At 39.9% G+C, this 25133-nt stretch overlaps 1 protein-coding gene across 1 annotated transcript in view; it reads right to left on the reverse strand.

Annotated features, from left to right (window-relative positions):
- The window catches only part of MANBA (mannosidase beta), a 51719-nt gene that overhangs the window by 20465 nt on the left and 6121 nt on the right, over positions 1-25133 (reverse strand). The window contains exons 2-11 of the mRNA XM_054383058.1: positions 21945-22039; positions 21331-21436; positions 19241-19411; positions 16319-16442; positions 13735-13910; positions 10576-10686; positions 5099-5250; positions 3908-4025; positions 1122-1208; positions 425-592 (exon numbers count right to left, since the gene is read on the reverse strand). Of these exons, the coding sequence (XP_054239033.1) occupies positions 425-592; positions 1122-1208; positions 3908-4025; positions 5099-5250; positions 10576-10686; positions 13735-13910; positions 16319-16442; positions 19241-19411; positions 21331-21436; positions 21945-22039 (1308 nt within the window). The remainder of the gene's footprint in view (positions 1-424; positions 593-1121; positions 1209-3907; positions 4026-5098; positions 5251-10575; positions 10687-13734; positions 13911-16318; positions 16443-19240; positions 19412-21330; positions 21437-21944; positions 22040-25133) is intronic.

The following is a 25133-nucleotide window of genomic DNA, read 5'->3' on the forward strand; positions in this document are numbered from 1 at the left end:
TGGCTTGATTTACTTTGAGGATAACCCTTGAGTTTAGAGAGTCATTTACAAGAGTTTGGAAAGCACAATTCCCCAATAACATGCAGGTTTCCATTTCCCAAAAGAATTTAAATTTAAAAAAAATAAAATTAAAAAAAAATAGAGAAATTCCAAGTTGCTAAATTCACAAACATTAAAACCTTTTGCCAAGCCGTAGCCTCCTACAGCTTCTATTAAATTGGATGTGAAGAACAAGTTCTTTACTATGAGGGTGGTGGAACACTAGAACAGGTTGCCCAGGAAGGTGGTTGAGGCCCCTTCCCTGGATATATTCAAGGTGAGGCTCAACAAAGCCCTGGGCAGCCTGATCTAGTTGAGGATGTCCCTGCTAACTGCAAGGAGGTCAGGACCATTCTATGATTCTATTAGATTAGATATCACTTACAGTAAGAACTATTTCTTGGATGTTCTTTACATAAAGCATCACATAGTCCTTGATATAGACTTCTCTGTCAGCATAAGGTATGGAGAACCAGTTGCTTGCAATTGCTGCTTCATTTTCGTTGTTACCACTCCACAGGACAATTGATGGATGGGATTTTAAACGTCTTACCTGAAGTCAAGCAAAATTACTTCTTTTAAAAGTACATTAAAAAAAAGTTTATTACTCCTTGAATTACAAGTCCACATATATATTATATATAGTGAACCTACAAATCCTGGGTTTATCCACACTGTTCACTATTCCTTCAGCCCCTCCACCAGATTCAGTCTTTCATAAGATACATTTAGAGGGGCAAATTTTAATATGCTGACATATATCCACCATAATCATGTATGTATCACCATCCACATCTACCCAGACACATGTGAAGGGTAAAGTCTGTGCTAAGGCATGTTGCAATCATTAGAGCTCATTCTTGGTGAGTGCTCTTAAACATTCTAGAGAAAAGAGCAATTTGAACATGAGGAAGGTCTGTACCTCTGCTTAACTGAGGATTTAGCAAGGTTACATCTTGCATTTGCTACATAAAGGTACACTAATAAACCTCTAAATAAGCATTTTTGGAAAGTTAACTTATACATTCAGTCAATCAAAAGTAGGTAGTGGGAAAGAGAGCTTTGTCAGATGCACAAAATACCTGATGAGAAACTTCTGCTCTTACGGATTCTAAGTAGTTCTGGTCAGTTGGGTACAGTGCACATGCGAACATGAAATCCTGCCAAATCTACAGGGAAAAAGGAAAGAACAAACAAAACACAACAAAAATGTTAGCAAATAATTTTATGTGCTTGAAAAATTGTTATTGGGATGCACAATTCTTTGTTCAGGCAGAAGGTATTCATCACAAAAAGGATTGAACTGAAATGTTCTGTTTGTTACTTTTGGCCATCACATTGGCCAAGATGTTCAGTATGTGCATATTCCACTGTGGTCCTCCCCAGAGTTACAAAATATTTACCCTTAGGAGTCTGGATCCTGACAGCCTTCACTGATGAGTGGAAAACTGTTCAGTAGATAAAGTTCAGCAAGTTTCAGTGGAGTAATTAGAACTCACGCACTGCTCAAATGTGAACATGGGGCAATCTCCAGCTGAACAGAACAATTCTATATTTACTGTTATGCAGATGTCAGACCAAATCCCTATGACTTATTAAAAAGAGACAGCAATTCCTCTGAAATGCTGTTGAGCACACTTACACTTCCATATCAAATGCTCTTTTTAAGACCAGTTTGCACAAATCTTAGCCAATAACAGGGGCAGAAACAAACTAGACTGTCTAATGACATAGGAATCTTTCTCTCCAAAGAGATATTACTTGAGAACAGCAAGCCTTTCAATTCAACAATGGCCTCCATTTGTACCTTGAAGGAGAAGAATGAGAAAAAAGGGGAAAGAAAGAAACCCAGTGAGATGGGTGAGACTTCTTGTATATCTGTTCTGTTTTTTCAATCGCTGTAACTTAGTCTCCTGATAGTCTATCTGAAAACCAGATCTTTCTCAACAGAAAGATCTCCTGACAGAGCATGTTAATCCAAAGGGGTCTCCAGAAGACTCCACTTTTCCAAATACCATACTACATAGGAGAGAAAGCCAAACCAGGTCCTCATACAACTGTTTTCCTTGCAGTGAGAACATGCTTTTCCATTACTCTCCTCAATGTACCTTCCCAAGGAAAACTGAAGGTAGGGAACAGGACAGCAGGGAAGTAATGGATTTATCAAGAGTTGTTACAATTCTAGCACTGTGCAAAAGGAGCAAAGCTGCCACTGGAAAAAAAAAAAATCACTTAGAATCACTTAGTCAAATCTCTCCATAAAAAGAAAGTTTCTCTTGCTATTTTCCTCAATGAGCCATCACTGTTTTTCCTTAAGTATGGTTTGATCTAATGTACTTTTAAGCCTTTGCTAGGCCAGAAGAAGAAACAAAACCAAAGCCTCCAGCACCACCTCTTCCAGAACAAGGGTCTGCTTTTCTTTATTCACTTGCTATTTTGGCTGCTAAATAAGATCTGAATCTTACATTGAGCACTGCACAGGCACAGATCTGAGTGGCCTACTTAGGTGCCTGGTGTCAAAAATGAAAGAACTGTAAGTGCTCAGAAGCCCTGGAAATCAGGGCACCCATTCAGTGACTAAAATAGATGTAAAGTTTTGTTTTATTTCAAGCTCACACAGCAGAAGACAGCCAGGTATCAGCTCTGTTTCCCTGCATTTTATGCTGTAGACTAAGACCAAAAACAGCTTCTTAGGATGCAAGTTGGTCTTCACTCATCTAGTCACTATTTTATCAAAACTTATTAACATGTGCCTCCAAGCTCATATAATCAAAGGTACTCAACCCAGGATTATCAGTGCTTGCAGCAGGTGTTCCCCTTACAGCTACATTTATACTCAATTACAGCTTGTTCAGAACGGCCCTTTGAATAAGGCTTTCCATGCTTGGCTTCAGGCCAAAACAAATATTTTTGTTTAAAAATTTTTTTTTTTTTAAATCCAGACCTTTTCAGCTATTCCAAAGCACAGCAAAGCATGACTACCTTCTTCAGTGTTTTGATAATTCAGAGGTGGCTGAAAGCACAAAATGCAAACATAGCTGGCTTTAAATCCTCATTGAGATCAGATTGCAAGACCTTTCTGTGCAGTCTGGGACAAACTCAATCACTCAGATTCTTCAGCAGGGCCATTCTCACACATACAAGCTCCAGGACCCCACAGTTTGGCTGCTGTGGAGGAAAGTATTTTTTGATCTTGTGAATAAGCCCTCTCCATGCACTAGTGTCACAGCTATTTGGCTGTTTCAAGTCCATGTTGATGCCTGCAGTCCACAAAAGTTCTTCTACTGTACTCATCATTACAGTGAAAACATCTTCCTGCATTAAGTGACATCACTAGCACCCCAACCATTTATTTCTTCTCCCATTCTTTCCCAAGATAGTAAGAAACATACAACTGAAGAGAGAGAAACTATAGAAAGATGGGAGGTTTGGTCTGAAAAGAGCCAGAAGACAGAAAGTTAAAGCTACAGTTCTGTTGAATGATGTGGTTTTGTAAAATGTGATGGGGGGCAGGCAGGGTAAAGAGAGTGAGGAGAAAAGGAAGAAAAGATGAAGTGGAGATTCCAGACTGGGAAGGAGAGTGGAACAGAGCTGTAGCCTTCGTAACGAGAGAAAATACAAGGTGGGGTTCTAATATAAAGTCTCCAAAATATTACATTCAGTTTCAACAGACAGCTTCAGCAACCAGGAAGCATTCAAATTAAAACAAATGCAAAATCAGGTCCATCTAACTTCTCGGATTGGTACTCTACCATCTCCTTTGGAAAGACAGCTAGAATTCATGTATTAATTCTCTTCCTTTGTAAATTAAAGTCCACTCTAAATGAACACACTGTCAGTTTTTCAGTAATGCTCTATGTTTTTTTACCATTATTCCCATTTCATCACAAATATCATAAAACTCGTCTTGTTCATACACTCCTCCTCCCCAAACCCGAAGAGCGTTCATGTTAGCATCTGCAGCAGACTTCAAGAGTAGCCATAATCTGTCAAATACAAAAGGAAGATATAAGTTTGATGAAACTGCATCACTTAGGAGCTTCTACGGTTATAGAAGAAAAAAAAAAAATCCCAACATCCTCCTACCCCTGCCCCCAATCATTTATCATTAGCAGGCAATCCAACACTTAATTCTGACAGAAACCAGACTATTCTGATACATTCTAAGCCTATGTGTCTGGATTGAGCTCTCCAAGAGCAATTTATGTGGGGAGAAAAAGTTACTTGGTCCTGTTAACACTTATGAAATAGACAGAGGGACATCAGCAAGTGTGTGCTTTTACAGAAGTATTGGCAGAACCAGATTTAGAAATACTGTATTTTATTAATTACCTTCTCTACTTCTTGGGTATTATTTGCTTTAAATATCAATCACTTAAAAGAGGAAATCCTCTTTTAAACATTCAGAAATCTAATTTATTTTCCCGAGTTCCACAACACATAGCGAGAAGTGGGGAGTTAGAAGAAGAAGAGAAAGACTGAGACTCTTAAAATCTCATTTTAAGCAATTGCTTAATCATGCTGGTAGCCTCTAAATTGCATGTGAATGCACACTGCAGTGTGCTCTGTTGTCCTGGTTCCTCAACTACCCAGAGCAAAGCTTAGTCAAAGCACAGCAAGGTCCCTATCCCACCAGCAGCTTGGATTTTAATTAAGCCTGAACCAGAGAGGGGGGCGAAAAAAGGGAGAGGCTGCTGTGGACTTGTGTCTCCCTGCACAAAATAGGTTAGGACATGGCTGAAGCGTACTTTGTCCAAGTACCAATGAACTTGTCCCAGGCGATAGGATCAGACATCTCTACAAATACCTGAAAGACCAATAACCTCTGGGCAGCAAACAACCCCCTGCCCATCAGTTACTGCACTTACATGCCTTGAACATCACTCAAATCTATTAATGTTAGTTAAGCCCTTTAAGGCTTCCCACCCACAACAATTAAGTGTCCTACCTTGAAAAGAGTGCCACCCACTAATACCACCCTTTGATATAGAGTAAACAGAAAATCAGGAGGAGATAAATGACCATCTTTTCTCCTTAGACAACATCAAACATGGCTTACGTGTCATAGGTCACTCTGTCCTGGAAAGAATCTGCTGGAATCCAGTTTGAGCCCTTAATGAAAATGGGTCGTCCATTGATTCTGAAGTAGAAACTCAAACCTGGTGAGCCAGGAATAGGCTCCTGAACAAGTTCTACTGTCCGAAAATAGGCCTGTGAAGACATGAAACTTAGATTTAAAGCAGACAAAAATAAAACAAAATAAGGAGAGCCATTATAAAAGGTATTCAGCTGAACACTAATAGCTCAGAATTCATCAAGGAATCAAAAATACATGCTCTCTCAAAATTCCTGCTTGATGAAAACACACTGTAACAGGGCTATAAAGAACCCTTCTAACAAAACTGTTTGCTTTTTAAAGTTACTCTCATACTACAAGAGGAAAAAAGCACATGCAAATGAGCACACATGGATATATGAGACACAGGTGTCTGTGTGTGCTTGCTGCAGAGTTCAGTCAAAAGCCCAGCTGAGGGCAGTGAGAGGAATACAGGGGTTGGTTGTACTAGATCAGACACAACATCTAATCTACCATTTTCTCCTTATAGGAGAAGGCAGCAGCCCAGCTAAAGCTTTTCCCTTTGAATACCCAGCTTCAGGTTCATCCAGTAAAAGCAAAGTACTCTTTTGCTTCTCTTAAATTACACCTTTTTAATAGGTATAGGAATTAAAGAGAAAAAGATACAGAGGCAAACACAAATGCTGGTTTGGAAGTAAAGAGCCCTCCAGCCACTGCAGGTATGTTTGGACAGCATGATCAGGAATAAGGTTTTCAGAGACTAGTTCAGCTAAATAATCACTAACTCCGGGTAAAGTATTAAAGGTTATCCCAAACATCAGCTGCTCTTTTAGCCTAGTATCTGGCATTGTAGACTACAGATATTGAAACAAGAAACCATTCCTCCTTACTGCTGCAGGTGGAAGAAAAGCTCTCAGAAACAAATAAAAATCAGGCGCGGACATTTTCTGGGACTTTACTTAAGTCAAAACAACAGTACTGCTCTGAGGGATATCCTGACTGCACTGAGGTAAGCACAGTCAATTCCACAGCCGTGAGCCAGCAGCCAGATGACAGGAATAGCACTTTGCTCTGAGCTCTTATTTGTAGAGGTGTCTTCCCCACCTGACACAGGGCAGATGCAGAGCAACTGCCACACTAGGCTCCTGCACAGCTGCAAAGTATTACCAGCCTTGGCAGGGGCGCTGAATTCCATGACCTCCACAGGTCCCTTCCAACTCCTACTGTTCTGTGAAATATCTCTTCTGGGGAGATTTTAGACTTCTTTTTCTCTTGCATCCTTGCTCCAGTTCAACTTACCTAGGAAAAGGATTTTCTTTCTGGCCTATCTGGTATAGGTTGTTCATTGTCATAGGAGACAACTGGGAAATGAAAGCAAAGGAAAGCTAACAGCGAATTTCAGCCACCACACAGAACAAGAAGCAAAAAGTTCAGGTCAGCAGGGCAGTAACCTTGCTCTTTCTAGACTCCCTCTAAGATAGCAACCACTCCTCCTTCAGATGACTATTTGCTACATCTTTTCAAAAGGTCAGCCTGTAAAGTACAGCCTGTCCTGTCCCAGCCACAAGCTACGGTTGAGGCAAGTATCTGTCAGCAAATCAGGCTATAATTACCCTAGTTAAGTGCAAGCAATACACCTAGCTTCAAGATAAATGCAATTCTTTATTTCACACACCAAACAAGGCTGAAGTTCAAATGGGACGTTACTAATCACACTGTGGAACTGTGTTTCTTAAACTTTGGGCTTATCAAAAATCATACAGATAGATAGAAAATTATTTCTAGCAATAGAGAAGACAAAATAAAATCATTGCTTTTGGTTTTTTGGGGTTTTTTTGCTTCCTTTTTGGCACTTCTTAATCAACTGGACAATTACTAAACACCTGGACAGAGACAATGTACATGACAAACTAACAGCATGAGTGGAGGCCATAGATCACTGACCTCAAACTAAATCCCTCTGCATCATGACAATGACCAAGACATAGAAACTGATTAAAAAAAAACCATGAACTTGCCCACATCCTGCAGTGTTTCACAGTGCTGCCCTAGGGGAAACACCAGATTAGCAGCAAGATGGGGCTCAGCATCCATATCACTAATGAAATTCTCAGCCAGAAAAAAAAACAACCTACAAAGTCAAACCACAGAGAAGCCTTTGGAAACTGCCCATCCAACACCTCTGTGCCCTGCCTTCTTCTACTAGGATCACACTGCACGCTGAGTTGGTTAAATATATACCAGCAAGATGACCTTAAGCTTTAAGACAAGGGTCTTACACCCACTCCTAGAATTTTGCAGATTTTGACATGAGAAGATCAAAAAATAACTAATATTGCATACAAATGTCATGGTCACCCTAACTATTGAAGGCTACAACTACCTTATGAATACTGCACTAGCAAAAAAGTTGACCTTCCTCCAGCAAATTCAATTACTTGAAGGAAAAACTCCTTAGTCCCAAGCGTAACTCCATTTTGTGGCACAAAATGCGAGTTATAGTTGGGGCCCCCAAAATATCTGGGAGGTCGTTTTAATGGATGCCATCAGGCAGGCTGGGACTGTCCCATTTGTAATGGAGTATTTATATTACTAACAGAAGTAACATGATATTGCTTTATTCATGCTCAAGTGCAACTCAAGCAACTGGCCAAATCCAAGAGGCTGAAACAACCAGCCAGGACCACCCATACAGCAGGAGCAAGCTCCCCAGTCCCATCTCACATTCTCAGATCTCCAGAATTCAGGGCCTTTGCATTTCCACTTCACTGGTCCCCAGGCACCCAACCAGTAACAGCAACTCTTCCTGTTCCTACACCAACTTCCTTATGCCTTGCAGGGGTAAAGAAGGGCATGGGGAGACAACGAGCATCTGACATCCTTGGTTACGTGCCTTTCTGGCTACCAAGACTTTACCCACCTTGAAATCTGACAGACCCTGCTGCCTTAGGACTGAAGACTTCTCCCAGTCTTGGATAACACAGAAAAAGCCCTCTAGCAAGCACAGAGCAATCAGCTGGTTCTGTGAACCATTATGAGACAGATACCTGTGTTTTTAAGTCACATACAAAAGCTTCGCACCCAGTTAAGTGGCTTTTGGATCACATTTGGTGTTCCCAGTTTTAGCAGTAGGAAAAGTAATGGGGATGAAGATGCCTAAGGCTCAAATAAAATCATAGTGAGCTCAAATAAAATCATAGTATGCTCAAGTGACCTAACAAATTAGAACACAGCATGAAAGCAGCGTGAAAACTACAAAGCCAAAAGCAAAGACTTCTGGAAAATACTGTAAAATACCTGGAGGGGAAAAAGTGTGTAGAGGAAAGGACAGCTAGAGGATAAGATCTTCCAAGCACTAAAATAGCCTCAATGAAGTAAATCCTCCAATTACAGTGTTGAAGAAATAAGCATAGAGAAAGATGGGGAAGAATTGAAAAGCAAACAAATGGTTTATGAGGCAATGAAAGGGGTAACAAATTCCTTTATATAGGCATGGCAAGAAGAAAAACCACTTATCAATAGCAAACAGACCTGGAGAGACTCTCCCTCAAGAAAACCAGTCTTCATTCTGAGGTAACTTTTGGCTATGGCTTTCTTGTACATTATCCTGAGAAACAAACTCTAAGCCAAAGTATTCAAATAGAAAAGCAAAAGCAAAACCAACCCTGTCCTGCACATTGGCATTAGGCAGTTTCAGTTTCTGCTACACTCAACAGGAGCAAGCATGCACTTCCCTCAGCCAAAGAGGTTCCCAGCATAGCTGGCTAGAGCTCTGTAAGATCCAACAAGTACATACCAGGAGGCTTCCCAGACATTTTCCCAAAGGATTAGTTAATGTTTTGGAGATTACTCTAACATGGCAGGAACCAGAGAGTAGCTCAAACTAAGTGTAGCCAAAGCCAAATCTGACATAAGACCAAGCAGCGTTTTCTCACATACCCAGTTTTCACCCTTTAATTCTGTCCTGTGCAAAGTTATGTAGACATTCACATGGAGACAAACCACTCATGAAATGTCTCACCCCTATTTTTATTTTCTTTAAAAAGAGGGGAAATATATCCCACCTGAATACAACAGCACAACAGCTCACAGGAATGTTTATCCCCGATTGTATCTCCTGAACTACTTCAAGTTCTTATTAAACCATATGAACACTGCAATTCAGTCCTGCTGACATAAGAGCAAATTGTGCTAGAATGTGAAAAAAGTGCTAATGGAGCATGGAGCCTTTTCCCACTTGTACAGCTCAGGGCAGGGGGTAGTGGTGATGGTGTGTATTTGTCAGAATCTAAGAGTTCTCAGACCACATAAAAGGAAGACTAGACTACAAGCCATGAATCTGTGAAGGTTTTATGTGCTGTTTATTTTTGATGCCCACTATGTGGTTCATTTGCTTCCCCCCATCCCTTCGCCTTAAGGAAAAACAAATAAAAGGCTTCTGAATGTCTTCTGTAGACCATGAAGTCCCTATGATCATATGCCACAGGGCTCCATGAAACATCCTGATGCAACTACCCAAGTGGAATCAATAAGTTTTTCCTCCTATTGTGCAGTTTTCACACACCAATGACAGAATTTTCCTTTTTATAGGCTTTATATTCATACTTTCTACACTAATGTTTCTCTGGTGTGGTATTTTTAATTGTTTCAAAATTAAATTGCTAATAATAATGAAAAATTATTATTATGACTGCATAAACTAAGGGCTAGCCTTTTAAAGACTGGGGCTCTAGAAGCACTGCTTTTCATAGAATTTTTCACATGTCCAAATGTTACAGGAAATTACAGGTTCTGATGCCTGGTGACCAGATTGTTTTTTTTGTGAAGCAACACACATCAGGACCACCTAACAAATGCTGAAATTTATTTGGTTGTTTCCACACATAATGGTATAAGGAGTCCAGTCTCATTTGTATAATTTTTTTTTTTTAATGGACAATTGAAAGTTACCTCTTCTAAGCTTCTTACTGAAAACAAAGAGATAATTACACAGCCAGTGTGTTACAAGAGCCAACTGTTACTTTAATGGTCATACTTAAGATGCTAGCACATCTATCACATTCTGATAAATGAATATTGTCCTTTTAGGAAAGCATCTATCCCACAATTATTTTAAAAACTGAATTAACAAGGAAAATTTCAGTAATAAACTTTCACACAATCTATAGAAATCTCAAAGGGTTTCTCAGTGCCTGATACAAATAGATCAGCATATTATAACAAGTTTAAACAGATAGAAAACTTAAGAAGTAAACATCTTTTTCTTTCTGATGTTTCCAACAAAACATATGCCACCTTCCAGTCTGTACATAGAAGCATCCACACAAGCTAAGGCAGGTAAACACATATTGGGACAGGATTTTCACAAAATATTTAAGAGTTTTAGATACCTGCTATGCAGAGCAGATGTCATAACAGTAGCAATGTGATGCCAGCTGTAATCAAGCTGAGAGGCTTACCTTTGAAAATTTCTCAATCTGGTATCCTTCCTCCATGATGAAAGTTGTTGTCATGTTGTAGCCAGTTTGCTTTCCATGCCCATTTGGCCACCAAGCCTCCACTGTAGAACTCTTGAACACACAAAAGAGAAAGTCAAAGCAGTATATATATGCACTTAGGGGCTCAGATATCTCTGAGTGAATTACCACAAGCCTAATCAGTTTATGTGCCTCAGCTGAGCCATGGTAACCAGGATCTCTCCAGCTGCAGCTCTGTGGTAAAAAATATTTCAAGAGAGAAGGGCGATTTCTTCTACTGAAGTTCAGGCTATCACTTCACCTTGTGTCCACAACACGCCATGTGCATGCATACATATGTAACTGCTACCCCTCAGCTGAGGCACACTAACAAAATATCCCTCCAAATCTCAAATATCTGTCAGGAGCAAATGTTGTTCACTATCCTCTCTATCATATCCCTCCTCTCACTGACCCTTACACTCATCACATAGGACATTCAATATCCAGAGGTGACACTTTTCAGTTGTGTTTTTGGCAATATGTGACCACAGTGACTGCTTCATATGTGTCAAGCTTTGAAGTCAGCCCGTAAGTTTTATCATTTCTCATCAGCATTTTCTGCTTTTTCTCCATGCTTCCTGACCATGTCATTAGTACTCCATAATTTTTGCAACCAGAAAAAAAAAAAATCTACCTCTAGGGTGACAGGACAATTCAATTTTCTCATTTTTCTAGTCACAAAGTAATATGTATATCTTCATTCCAGCAGCCTACTTCTGCTGCTCAATCCTACTGCCAACATTTGCCAGTTGAGTGCACAACATAGAAATTGTGGAAAGAAAGCAATAATGCATGCAAGCAAACAATGGAGGGATCAGGACTGAATAGAGTCATGTAAGGAGTGCCTCAGTCTTTTCAAACAAAATGAAGCCAGAGAGCAGCCCAACAATATGTTTTGCTGTAGCCATACTTGGACACAACCATGAATGTATCTACTAACGTTTCAGCTTCCCCAGCAGAGAAATATCATAACTGCTTGTGCAGAAGCACTAATCTCTCTGTTTCATAGATACAAATAAAAGCACAAAATCAGCATGGGCCTCCACAAGGAGGGAGTGTTGCAGCCACCTGGCATGGCCAGAGTGTCTCATTGGCCACTAATGATGTCATCCCCATGCCCACCATTAGCTGACAAGCAAAATGCTGTCATGTTAGCAACACAGCACTTTGTGTGGCAACTGTAGCAAGACTGCTGCTACACATCTCGGGTGACACGCACCACTCAAACTCTTAACTGATTCCCCAACACAATCTGCAATAAGCTCTCAACTAGAAATAAATGTCTGCTGAGGGCTCACTGTTTAGTGTGTGCTACACGAGCCTGTCCTGCAGTCCTACAGGCTCATCGATATATGGAACACATTGTAGGACTCCTTGTAAAATCAGCTGATGTGGATTCATGCAGCGAAGCCATTTGTCTACAAAGAATAGTAAAACACTCTTGCCACTGCTCTGAAGGAAGTGCTTCCTCTCAAACTTGCAGTCACACTCTGCTAACAGATTGCTTCTGAGGTTGAGGGTGGGGTAATTAAAGCAAAATATTTCAGAAGTTTCACATTGCAGGGCCTGCTTAATGTGATCCCTGAAAAGGCTAAGCAGAGACTAATGATTGCTCTAAATGAAACTGGGTAGTGTAATCACTCATGCAACTTGCATGCCAGATGACAACACTTAGAAAAACCACGTTTATGTGTTTTTATGCTTTCTTGTCAAAATAAACCACATCACATAAGGATGCAAGTCACTGAGTGTGCACATTAGAACATAAATAACCTTGTTCGGGTTTTAACCTGTGCTTTTTCTCCACTCAAACTGACAAGGGAAGCTGCAAATACACACATAATATGTTTAAACCGGGGGGGGAGGGTGGGACAAATGCACCATTCCACAGCAACAGAGAAAACCAGTGGATCCAGGAAAATATCCAGAAGTTTGAGGGCAGACCCTCAAATGTTATTAGCTGTCAGAACTGTCAGAAGCCCTGAAGTCCTGCACACAGCACACGGCTCACCCACAATCTGGCTGTGCCCTATGACAGTGAAGCAGACAGCAGCTCCCCTCAGGCTGCTGGATGCAGAGGACAACACCATCAGCTGTTGCTGCTGCTGTACCTGCAGGGCTCCCATCCTGCCCTCTGGCCTGGGCCTGCTGCTGTTAGGTTCAGTTCTGCAAAGCTGGCTCTACTAGGGACCTGCTCTCTCAGCTGGAAGCCAAGAAGTTGTTCATTCTTCCTTTTGCCACACTGGGCTCACTGCCTAAATCAGGACACCTACCTACTCGTCAGGTAGAACACAGCAGCTGACTTTTTGTATCTCTCAAGCCTACATATCTTTTCTTAATTGCACTTGTGTGATAAAACTCAACAGTTTCTAAAAAAGACAAATCAAAACAAGTTCTATAGAAGTTAAATAATTGGTGAATTCAGTCTGCCACCAGATAGTTTCCCAACACCCACGAAAGGCAGCAAGCACACCAGTTCTTTCCTCTTTCATCACACTGGTGTATATCGAATTCATCATTTCTCATTTGAGTTCTCTCCTCATTAGACCATCCTTTACTTCTCTAAAATTCCTCCTGAGTTTTGTCTACCCAAGGAAGACAAGTCAATGTCAGGAAGTGCTACTCCATAAAATTTCCAGCAATCATACTGCCAGACAAGTTCCTTATGGAGCTCTCTTGCTTTTATTTACATGAAAGAGTATCTACTGAGAAGTTTGAGAAATGTTCCTTCTCTTTCATGGGAAAACCATGCATATTGTAGTATTTTGTCCCAAACAGGCCAATAAACAATAGCGTGGACACCTACTGCCAGTAAAGTGAAGTGCACAGGCAATCTGGTGATGTAACCTTTTTGTTTTGCAGTTAAGGGAAAGGCTTCATCACTTTTTTGACACTGAGCTACATAGCCCCACAAACATCAATTTTTAGAGAGGAAAAGAACTGTTCTCCTACCCTGCAAGGAGCACAGAACTGCTGTTAAAGTCAGGATCATAGTAAGGAAGGTTAGGGAGGCCTAAAACTGGTATGGAGGCAGAAATACAGGTTGGAAACCAGAGGAAACATTTTGCATTTGCTAGGGTTCCACACACACCTCCTTACCTTGTTGATATTTACAAGCAGCACAATGCTGCCTTCTCCAGGTTGAAGCTTCACACTGAATGTTTGCTGTGTTTGCAGCTTGGGAATGTCCACAGTCACAAGACCTGCAATTGGCTTGGAGCTGACTACATCAAAAATAGACTTGATTTCAAGACTCCACTGCTGAGCACTATTTACTAAGTAAAGGGGGAGAAAAAAATGGGAATTCAGGAATTGTGTTTATATACCTACTAATTAAAATGATCTCTCACCAAAGAAACAATTAAAACACTTCAGATTAAATTTAACAATTCTCAGGTTGTGCTTGAAACAGCCCCACAAGGTCAATCTTTTTGCTTAGTGCACTTGATATCTGTGTTTACATCTTTCAACTCAGAAGAGAACTACTCAATATGATTTATGCTTTGTAACTCTCTTTTTCATTCAAAAGCCATCCAGATGTTTTTCATAGTTCTGTACAAAATCAGAGACCATGACACCAGTCACTTCATTAGGAAGGACTTTTTTCCCCACCCACTTCCACAGACATTCTGTTTGCCTTTAGTCAGCACTCATATGAACATGGTACTCTTTGGGAAAGATTGCAATCACAAGGCAGTACAATCACTTTTGTCAGTGAAACAAAACCAGTATTAACAGAAAATGAGCTGAATCCATCCCAGAGTCACTAGACAAAATAAATGGAGTTATGCTGGGGATGAATTGGGCCCACTGTGTCTAGACTTGATGGGCTGTACTTTTATGTCCCTTCTGCCACCAAAGTGTGGTTAAGGAAACAAGTTAATGAATTCCCTGAGATCTCTCGACAGTTGCCTCAGATGGTCCTCTCCTTTACAGAACTTACTGAATAAGGCAAGCTAGGGTCAGGGGTACTCAAGATTAATGTGTACCTGTCCCATTAACTTCAGCAATTAAATTGCCTATCTACAAACATAGCCTGAATAATCCTCTACTTATAGATGAACATCTAAGCAAAAGCAAATAAAACACAAAACAAAGAAAACTATAACTAAGACACATTTTACATATACAAACTACTAATGACTTACTTTCTCCTTTTGTGTTTATATTTCAGCTCTCCTTCCACCAGGACAGAAAGAGAGCTCCCTCCAAAAGTGAAGAATTGCATTCAGCCCTGGTGCAATTTTCAGTGTCTTTTGTAGAATGAAGAGTAATGAATGTGTTCCCAAGTTTCTGTTATACCCAGCATTACCCAGGGAAGACCAATTTTCAGAAATGCTGAAAGGGTTAAAAAACACCCACCCTGCAAGAGTCAGCCATGACACTCTGTTTTCCCTTTCCCTCAAACGACACACAGAACTTTCAGCCCACTCTTAAGTGCATGAACTGGGGTCTAGACCCAGAAATCAAGAACAGCAAATCTTTCACAGACTCAGTGGCCAGAATGCTATGACACCAAATCTGATGAGCAATGCAACTGCATAGGCAACTTAAATTCAAGCTGTTTATTTATTCTCTATTTTTCAAATATTATTATGTCTGAATACTAATAAGCTCTGCCTCTGGTTCCAAACCCCTCTCTGTGGAATGAGCGAGTTTTGCTCCCTCGGCTCATCCAGAGAGCAAGACTTCACTTACCAGAAGGTGGAGTTGTGGGAATGTGGGAGGGACCAGAAAAGATTTACACTGTAACTAAATTTTAGAGAGCACACAGAGTCTATGCTGGGGCTTTCCATGGAAATTCTAGTCACGTCAGTTCTAGCTAAGACCTGCAGCTATTTCAGGAAGCTTTAAAAGCAGCCAGGGAGTGACGTCTTCCTCTTTTATTCATACACAACAACTCTCTTCCCAGGGGCTGAATTTCAACCCAGTGGAAAGGACTCTCATGCTAGCCTTTACTCCACTGAAGACTGGCTCACTAGGCAGTGAGAGAAAGCATGCGGGAGGTCTGCAATGGGGCATATTATTGTTTACAGAGAGTTTCAACAGAAAATTAACTACTTTTGCTCAGCTGCAATGATCGTCAGGACAAAGGAGAGGAAAATCAAAGGCCATGTCAAAGGAGGAAACCAGTTCAGTAAGTTAGGTAGCAGGAATGCAGGAGGCTATCCTCTCAAATTGCAGTCATAACAAATTACCCTTACATAGCACAACTGCTTTTCTCTCTCAGACTTCATGTTGGGTCCTGAAAACTCTTGAAACTCTTCTCACTGTGCATTTGTCTTCCCAATACAAAACTGAATTTTCATGGCAGCTTTGCCTTAGTTTTAAATGGAGGTGAAACAAGGGAAGGCATGTTTATCAGGAGTCTTGGTGAAAACATACGCCAACAAAAGAAGAAGCTCTCAAAACAGGAGAACAGGGGCTAACCTCAGCTGTACTACAGCTGCAGTTATTTGGGGATCTTCATGTACACAGATTCTGAATTCTAACCTTTGAAATCACTGTTGTTTGTACTGCAGTACTGTTTCAAGACTAAAAAGCTGTGCTATAATAAGAACTACACACAAAGTCATAATAAAACAATAGAACCTTTCCTAAACTGACAGTCAGTTGAGCTTAACAATAAAACGGTTTGTATTCCAAAGAAGAAATAAAAATAAAAAACAGAAACAGGACTTACCAAAGAAAGATGTCAAAGAAAAGTAAATCAGGTGGTAGTAGCTGAAGGCCTCAATCCTAACATCTTTCCAGATTCCTTGAGTGGGAAAAGAAGGGCCCCAGTCCCAACTAAATGAACACTGCTCCTGGAATACAGAATAATTACATTACAATTGCCAATCTTTCACAAAGACAATGACTCTGTGCTAGCAACACAAATGATTTGCTGTCTGGAAACAAAATATTGACATGCATCGAAAGATTTTTTTCCTAATTTGCACAAACCCAGAAAAATCTACAGTATTTTTCTCTTATTTCTTGACCAGAACTCTGCTGCTACGCCCTATATAATATATATATAAAAAAATACTATTCTGTATTAAACACCCATATATGGCAAAATTTTATATTAGTGAGATGGTAAAACACTACCTGGCCCAAAACTTAAAAAAAAAACCCAAACCAAAACAGTAAAAAATAAAAACCCCCAAGCCAGCAGATTACTCTCAATTCAGCTCTGAATTGTTTTAGTTTGTGATGTCAGTATTTAACTGTATACCTAAAAGAGACAGTAAGCAGAAAAATGATGGTTACAAATGTTCAAGTATTCTGAAAGAACAACATCAACTTAAAAATCATGGCTATATTTGAAATACTTTATCCTCTGTTTTTGGATGCAACGCCACAGGTTAGTACAAGCAAAGGGATAAGTACATCTGGTGCTTTTGTGTGGTTCAGTCATGTTCACCATTTCTCCCTTTTTTATGGTTCCCTCATACAAAAACAAATGGAATAAAAACATGGTTGAGAGATAGCTTAGTTCTGGTTCTAACATCAGAATAGCTGTCAGAATTATCAAATGCTGGACAGGCAGGGAAATACCTACACTGCTGTACATTTAGCTGTTTTTCAAACCTGGTCAGACCTCTAGGTAACAAACCCCTTGAAGACTTCTATTCAGCTGCCCTCCAAGCTTCACATGGCCCCAGCCCGCAAAGCAAATACAATAGATCTCCTTAAAGTCTTGTACAGTGACCTACAGTTCTAAATTTAGAGACTAATAACTTACAGCCAAGGCATACTAATTTTGGCAACCCACATTGCACAAGGCTGGCCTATCCCTTGCATAGCTGGAGTCATCCTGCCTGCCTATCAAGTTGCAAAAGGGCCTTCCAGGAAGCAAGCACTGTACCTATTTCAAACGTAAAAACAAGGATAACACATTCTTAGAAAACAAGCCAGTAATTTCCTTTTTCTTAAAAATCAACAAAGGAAGCACTAATAGGTTGCCAAGTTTCACTCATAGTGCTACAGAGCCTGCTATCAGAACTGGTATGTCATAAGCTTGCATCACTGCAGTACATTACCAGTGAAGTCTTGCATTTTGCTACAGTTTCCTGTTCAGATTCAGACATATTTACTGCACTTCATACTGAACTTCAAACACGTAAACAGCTCTCCATTACTTTAGGGTGGTAAGCAGCCAGCTTCCTTCAGCAACATCCTCATATGTTTGTTTACTTTCAAATGTGACATCCCTGCTGTTGTTACCATATACTTGGAACTAAAAATGCTTCTGGAACTCTCTGGAGCAGCTTCCAATTACAGCCAAACACCTCCTTTGAGCAAAAGCACTAAGGTACTCTCTTACAATTTTAAAGGTATAGTTCAGTGAAGCATAAAATCAGTCCTGGCCAGTTTTGCTTTACAAATAAATCTACAGCTGTTTAAGTGCCACCTGCTTTCCAAGCTCCTCACTGCACTGATTTGTAAGAAACACAGTGGAGTCAGAAGAATTAATCAACTTTCCAAAATGTAGTGAAAGACAACTTCTTAATCCTGATGGATCTTCCCAGGACAACATGGAGTCCCTGTTTGCATTAACAAATTTAAAACAAAATCACATCCAGGTTTAGATTAACAGGATTCTAGTTGTGGGTTTATCTGGTTCGGGTTGGGGGTTTTGGTTTGGTTCTGGTTTATTTGGGGTTTTTGTTTGGTTTTTCTTGTTGTTTGGTTTGGTCTGGTTTTGGTTGTTTTTTTTTTTTTTCTGCTTGTTTGGTTGGTTGGGTTGGGTTTTGTTTTGGTTTGGTTTGGGGGGTCTGTGTTTTTGTTTGGTTTTTTTGAGGAGGATCTAAAAGGACTCTATTGAAAAGATTAAAAATTATTAAGAAGAAAGGCATTTGAGTGGAGACAAACATGCAGAAGCACTCAAAAAGAGAAATTCCAAAATATGAACACCTAGCCATCTCCTCTAACTGCTGCAAAGCTAGCAGAAATAGATGAGATGCTACTCAAGTGATAGTTTGCCTTGAGCAAGTTTTAACAGCAATGAAGTCATGCCTTAGATTGGAGTTTTCTGAGCTTCATTAATTGCATATTACATTGTTGTTTTCACTGCACATGTACTTGTAAGTCACACTTCACAACCCCGTAATAAGATGAGAACAGGTTCTCTGTTAGGTAACACTTCTTGGGACATGCCAGAGCTGCCCGGAATAAATAGCACAGCACATGAACGATAGCAAACACTCACAGAGCTGCTTGGCTGAGGTTTTTGCATCCTTGGCAATACACACTGGTATTTGCAACAGAGAACTCTATTGTCAGCATACATTGCTAAACTCACCCATTGGATCCAAATATAATCATTACACATTTTCCAATGTTATCCTTCTCTCTTATCAGCAAATCTTGCTGCATCCCTTATGAAAACAGCCTTTTAAGCATTCTTATCACCTAGACATGAAGTCTGCCTCTTGTATTATCATCACACTATGTTGCAAGTTTCTGTGGGGAGCAGGACAGGAGAAGGGAGCTGCAATGAAAAATATGCCCTACTTTTTAAATGACATTGCAGGTTTCAGAATACATCTGTAAGGACAGCATGTGGTGCATTCCTCTTTCCAAGCCTGAAGCCAGAGACAGACAATTCTGCCCTTACCTTTCTGATGAAATTAGCATGGCACTCTCCTTTCTGCACAGGTGGAGGGCATGCTGGGGGTATGCTGTATGCTTTGTGACATCTGCTCTGCTCTGCTGCATATGAAACGGCTGACAAGAAACGGACCTCAATAAAATTGACCTCCTTGATCACACCAGTAATATCAAAGCTCTAGGTTAAGAACACAGAAGAAAATCTTTACAGGGCTGACATTTATTTATGAGACTTATAATCACTGTTACACTGGAATTTTAAACCCATACATATATTATTCAAAGACATTTGAAGCCAAGTCTCACCAAGCTCAGGTTTTGAAAGAAAAGAAAAGCTACTCCTTAAACTAAAGAAAGAAAATACACTGTAACATTTCAGATGACAGGAGATGTTTCTGGGCAAACTACTGCGCCCACACTGAGCCCCCACTGTAGGCTGCAGCACTCTGCTTACACACAGAAGTGATTGAAGGATAAGGAAGCAATATAATCTTTACCCTCCTTCCTCATTCAGAACTCATCTGCATCTTTAGAAAGACACCTTGTCTCAACTCAGAAAACTGGTCTATACAGGAGTCCTCCCAAGTCCCCCTATGCTGACAGCACTGAGCTGCCTGTTGCATGAATGCCGCAAAGCTTTGTTCACACCACCAGCACTCTCATCCCCAACATATACAGATACACATTCTATGCCACCATGATAAAGCACTTGGGGGCTTCCTTACTGGCTCACAAAATCCCCTTCTATGTGGCTGGATAGAAGGATAAATGTTCAGTTTCAGCATTATCCTCTTCTATCAAGAAAATATGATTCCAAACGGCTAATACCCATTTCTTCTTCACAATGTTCATCTGTGACAAGCCAAGTCTTGACAATTTTTCCAACTTGTGAGCAACCCAACTAGCATCACTTATACCTGCAGCATACAGCAGAAAATTACAAAGCATACAGACACATCTACAAAGCATCTACACACAGAGCATATAGACACATCTACAAAGCATCTACACTCAGAGCCTTCAGAGTCCTTCCTGCAGACATCGTTGCCATGTTCATCAAGTGAACAAAGCAGAAGTCTGGGTCACAGCAATCCTAGACTCAATATAATGCACTACCCTCTGGTTTTACAGTGAAAGACGTTTCATGAACTATTACAGTCTGAGACAAAATGAAGCTGCAGTAAAAAGAGCAAAATAACAGCACTTCCCAATTCTACAGAGCCTACTGCTGGCAATCCTTTAGATACTCTCCAAATAGTAAATAATTACAATTTCATAAAAACTCTATGAAATTTCTTATTTCACTTGTGGTAAGACTAAGTCACAGAGAATCCAAATGATTTGTCCCAGGTCACACAGACCCAGGTGGCAGAATCTGGCTTTCATGTCTCAGGCCAGTACCTCTGCAATAAAATCTGACAGAATGATAAATGCTGAGATATGAAGACATCAGATTTCCTTTGTAATTCAGTTATTCCACTAGCATTCTTCCTTTAATTCTTCCTTTTCTGATTCTTTTCAGAGAAAAGCAAAGATTGTTCCTCATACTACTACTCAGAATAATGTGCAGTCTGTAAAATTAGCTTGAATGTTTTTGTCACTCTCAAGATCATTCCATGTTGAGTACTCTCATGCTAACGCAGGCTAAGCTCAAAAACACAAGACAATGTTATCAAAAGCCCAATATTAAAATACAAAACCCTACATGTAAACAAAAAAAAGGCTTTCCTTTCAGTATTAACATGTAAACCATTCTAATACCAATTAGTAAGCAGATTTACAGCTCGTGTAACAGATTTAAGCTTAGGTTTTCTTGGGAGCTGTGACAAATCCCAAGAAGCAAGACTTATATTATTAGCTTAACCGATCCTCTTGCATAGATCCACTCATTTAGAAGAAGACACATCTGTCCCTGCTGCTACTGAAAATGTAAGTACACTTTTCCTTCTAACAGTTATCTGATTACACATGTAGTCCTCAGGTCAACACTTTCTGCATCCAAGGACCTATTTTTATGCGTACTAGAATGTACTGAAAGTGGTCAGCATGAAACGGTCTTGAAATAGAATTACCTTCAGAAATAAACACACTACTTACATATCTGTTGAACATGTTGTCCGTTCTCCCAAGAGTGATATTGTTGAGCAGGATCTGTGCTACTGTATCTACTCCCTCGAAAACCAAATTCACTTTCTGCCATTTTCTACAGAAGGTAAGAAAGGCATAAAAAAACTGTTGGAATATCTAGAGTTAATAACACACAGGATACAGACAATATAAAAATGTACAATGCCATTATCTTTAGCAGGAGTTGTCCAAAAATGTCCGACTTAGTGTGGCTACATTACATCTTTAAATAGTCAAAGTAAGGTAACAAGCTGAAGTGGCTCAAGACTGCAACCCAGCATGTTCACATACTCAACAGGTATTAGATGGACTAGTTTCCAACTAGCCTAAATATTATCCTTCCTTACTTGACAATTCCTACATAATTTTAAACAATTAAAACAAAACAAAACAAAACCAAAACAAAACAAAAACCAGGGAAAATCAACTACCAAATCGTTCTTTAGCAACAGCTTTGCGGCTGCACATTATGGCATAATTTATTAGACCCAAAAGTAGTAAACAGATTTTCAGATGATGGATTACCTAGCAAGTCTGCCTGAAAGATGGTACAGAACTATTTCAGACATATCTTTAATGCATACCGGATGTCAAAAGGAGTTCTGAATGTCCTGCTGTAAGTCCAATTATCCAGTGAGATCCACCTGTACATAACATCATTAAACCTATAGTATGGATCCTAATAACAGACCAACAAAAAGAAAATTTTTAAGACTTATTTAGTAATAGTATTGAAATGTATAAGTTATGAAATGCATAATGATAACCATTAGATTAGCACTTATTTCAGACAGTCTGCAAATGCAAAATCCACCTCATTTAGTTAGTCCTGATATTCCTTTTCACCTTAGAAATAATAAATAAAAGCAAAGCTTTGTTAATATTTGACTTTAGGTATATAGGTCAAAACCTGTTTGCTATAATCATTCATACTCAAACTACAGGGAGCAGGTTGCTGGTTTTTTTTACATAAGAAATGACTGAGATGGGTATTAACAAAAATAAAGACAGCTTATGACTTAATGAGAGGAACAGAAACATGATCACCCTCATAATGATGGAAAAAGTAAGACTAATAGGATTTTAAGAGCCAAAGAAACAGTGTTTTAGGCCTCCAGGGAGATAAGTGAACAAATCTCTACAGTTTAAAATAATTTCAAATAGTCTGGTTGTTTCTTGTCAATTAGCCTTCATGTGGTAAGTTTAAATTAAAGTACTGCATTTGGAGGGAGGGAGGGAGGAAGAGAAGAAGTAGAAACAATGATTTGGTTTGTTGTATAAAATTAAATGACTACTTTTGAGAATTATGCTGCATTTACATCAAATATGTTCTTTTCCTTTTAGTCACGCTACCCAAGAAGAATAAAGGCACAGCTGGTCTCAGGTATGTCCTTTCTGGCTTCATGCTGTATTACCTTATGGTGGGTTACATGTTCCTCACCTAGGCTGAAGGAATCAGTTATGTGGACCTGACAGCTCATGTCTCGTACAAAGGCAGCAGAGAGGTGCAGTATTACATCCCCATGTCAGGCAGAACAGAGTACAGGTATCTGGGTCAGTGACTGACAGCTCAGTTCAATCCTCTTCAGCAGCTGCACAGCAGAACTGCTTCCCCAAAACAGAGACTAATCACTTCTGGACTGTGTGACTCAAACTCATCTAAGAGATAACATAGTTTCATTAAGGTTCCCATTGAAACAAGTCTTCTACCGTACCAGCACAGAAGAAAATCTGCCCAGCTTCTTTTGACTTCTATCCTGAAGCACAGATACTAATGATACTCCTGGGTTTGATATTGTCTGAAAAAATATTGTTTCATATCTTTTATTTTGTTTACAATTAACAGAGTCAAGCTGTATAGTATAAATACAAACCCATTTACATAGCAGAGCAAAATCATAACATCTAAGTGACTGTCCACAGCAGCATAATCTCTTCTGGAGTCCAACAGCAATATAAACACAATTCTCTGAGCCCACGCAGAGGGAAAGTTGTTGCCTTGTCTCTACATGCTATGCTCAGACAATCAAATTTCTTACTACAAGGCAGTAAGCGTCAGGAAGGAGAGGTCTTGTCACCTCAATAAAAGTGTGACCTCTGAACAGTAATACAGTATATTCTCTAAAAGTTAAGTCACCACAAGCTTACCAGACCAATCACTGAATTTTAAGATATCTATGCCATTACTTTCATATGCAAAAGACTTGGGGAATATATCTCAGACTTCTATTAAGAAGTTAGTGGTCAAACAACTGACATCAGTGCCTGTCAAAGATCAAGAGCCTACATAAAAAACCTGCAGTGTTTCTCCAGGAAAGCATGGATACTGAGATTTTAATGCAGACCTAATGTCTGGAGAACACAAAACTGTTTGCAGGAATGCTTTATCAGAGGCAGGAATTACATCATCAGATGGGCTCTTCCAGTGGTTTACAAACAGAGCTGCTTGTTTAACTCTCCTCAGAGCCTACTGCAGATTCTTTTTCCTTGCTCTGTATTAGGCTAAAGCCTTCGAACTTCCAGAAACGCACTGACTGCTTAATCATGTGTCATGGAAGCTGCTAATTAGCCCCTTCTGACTCACAGGAATACTGTTTCTTCCTCACAGGCATCCATCCACCTTTTTAGACGGGAAGCTTCTAATTCTGTGTGCCTTTTCTCTGAAAGTTACCAGCTCACAGATAATAATCGCTACGTTACCAGCGAAACAGCTTCCATATCACACAGAAAAGCTATTAAGTGCTAGGACTGGTTAGTTAGTCATTTTAAGCGTGACAAATGTTGCTTCTTGTAAAATCAGCCATGTGACAATGTTCAAGCACCGCTTTTAAGGCAGTTCAAGAGAAATGCATGACACAACAAAGTCCTAAAAGAAAGGAAAATTACTTCTCCAATACACTTCTGAGATTATTCTCTTTGTCATTATTAACTGCAACTGTTTTGAGTGCTGGAAGATGTACCTATAGAAATCAAACTGGATTTTTATGAAACAGAATTTTATCCCACATTAAACCAGCTCACATTAAAATTAAAGGTTTGTTACAAAGATGGAGGGGAAAAATACACATATATATATACATTTAAAACTCTTAAGGGCACTGGGAGAATTTGAAAGTTCGTAGTTCTCATTAGCTCAACATGTTCCTCGAAGCAAGTCATAAAGGAGTGGAGTCAACTACAGCTATTTTTAGATCCTACCAAACATGACATCCTTGCATTTTCCTGACCCTTGCAATTTGGGGAAAAATTCTGGACCACTCAAGCTCCCTGCATGTTCTCTGCCCCCAGCTTCAGTGGTGTAAGCAAGCAGCAAATCACCTGCTAAGATGAGGTAAAAAGCCCTGCTACAGAGCATCAAAAAAAAGCAATTTCCATTTCAGGTAACAGGACATCAGCAGGACTCCAAAAGCACTGCCAGCACTAAGCTGAAAGCACTGCCAAGCAGAGGCTAGATGGAAGCTCCTCCCTGCAATGACTTTTAAGGGGATATTGCAAAGCTACAGTCATACAAGCTAAGAGCTTCTCCTGCTAAGCAGGAAATGGATGAGACATGCACACATCATAAGTGAGGCTCAAAGCCCAACTGAGTGAGTTGTGCCAGGCACACCCTGGCCCCATGAAGGGCCAGCATCAGGCCTGTGCTCTACCAAAGTCCAGGGGAGCATGGCACAAACACCTGAATGGTTCCAGACAGAGCCAGCTGGATCCAGGCAGAAGATCAGCGTGTCATAAAATGAAATGTTAATAAAAGGAACAAAAAATCAGATTTCTTT

This window comes from Indicator indicator, chromosome 8 (assembly GCF_027791375.1).
Source record: "Indicator indicator isolate 239-I01 chromosome 8, UM_Iind_1.1, whole genome shotgun sequence".
Taxonomy (NCBI): domain Eukaryota; kingdom Metazoa; phylum Chordata; class Aves; order Piciformes; family Indicatoridae; genus Indicator; species Indicator indicator.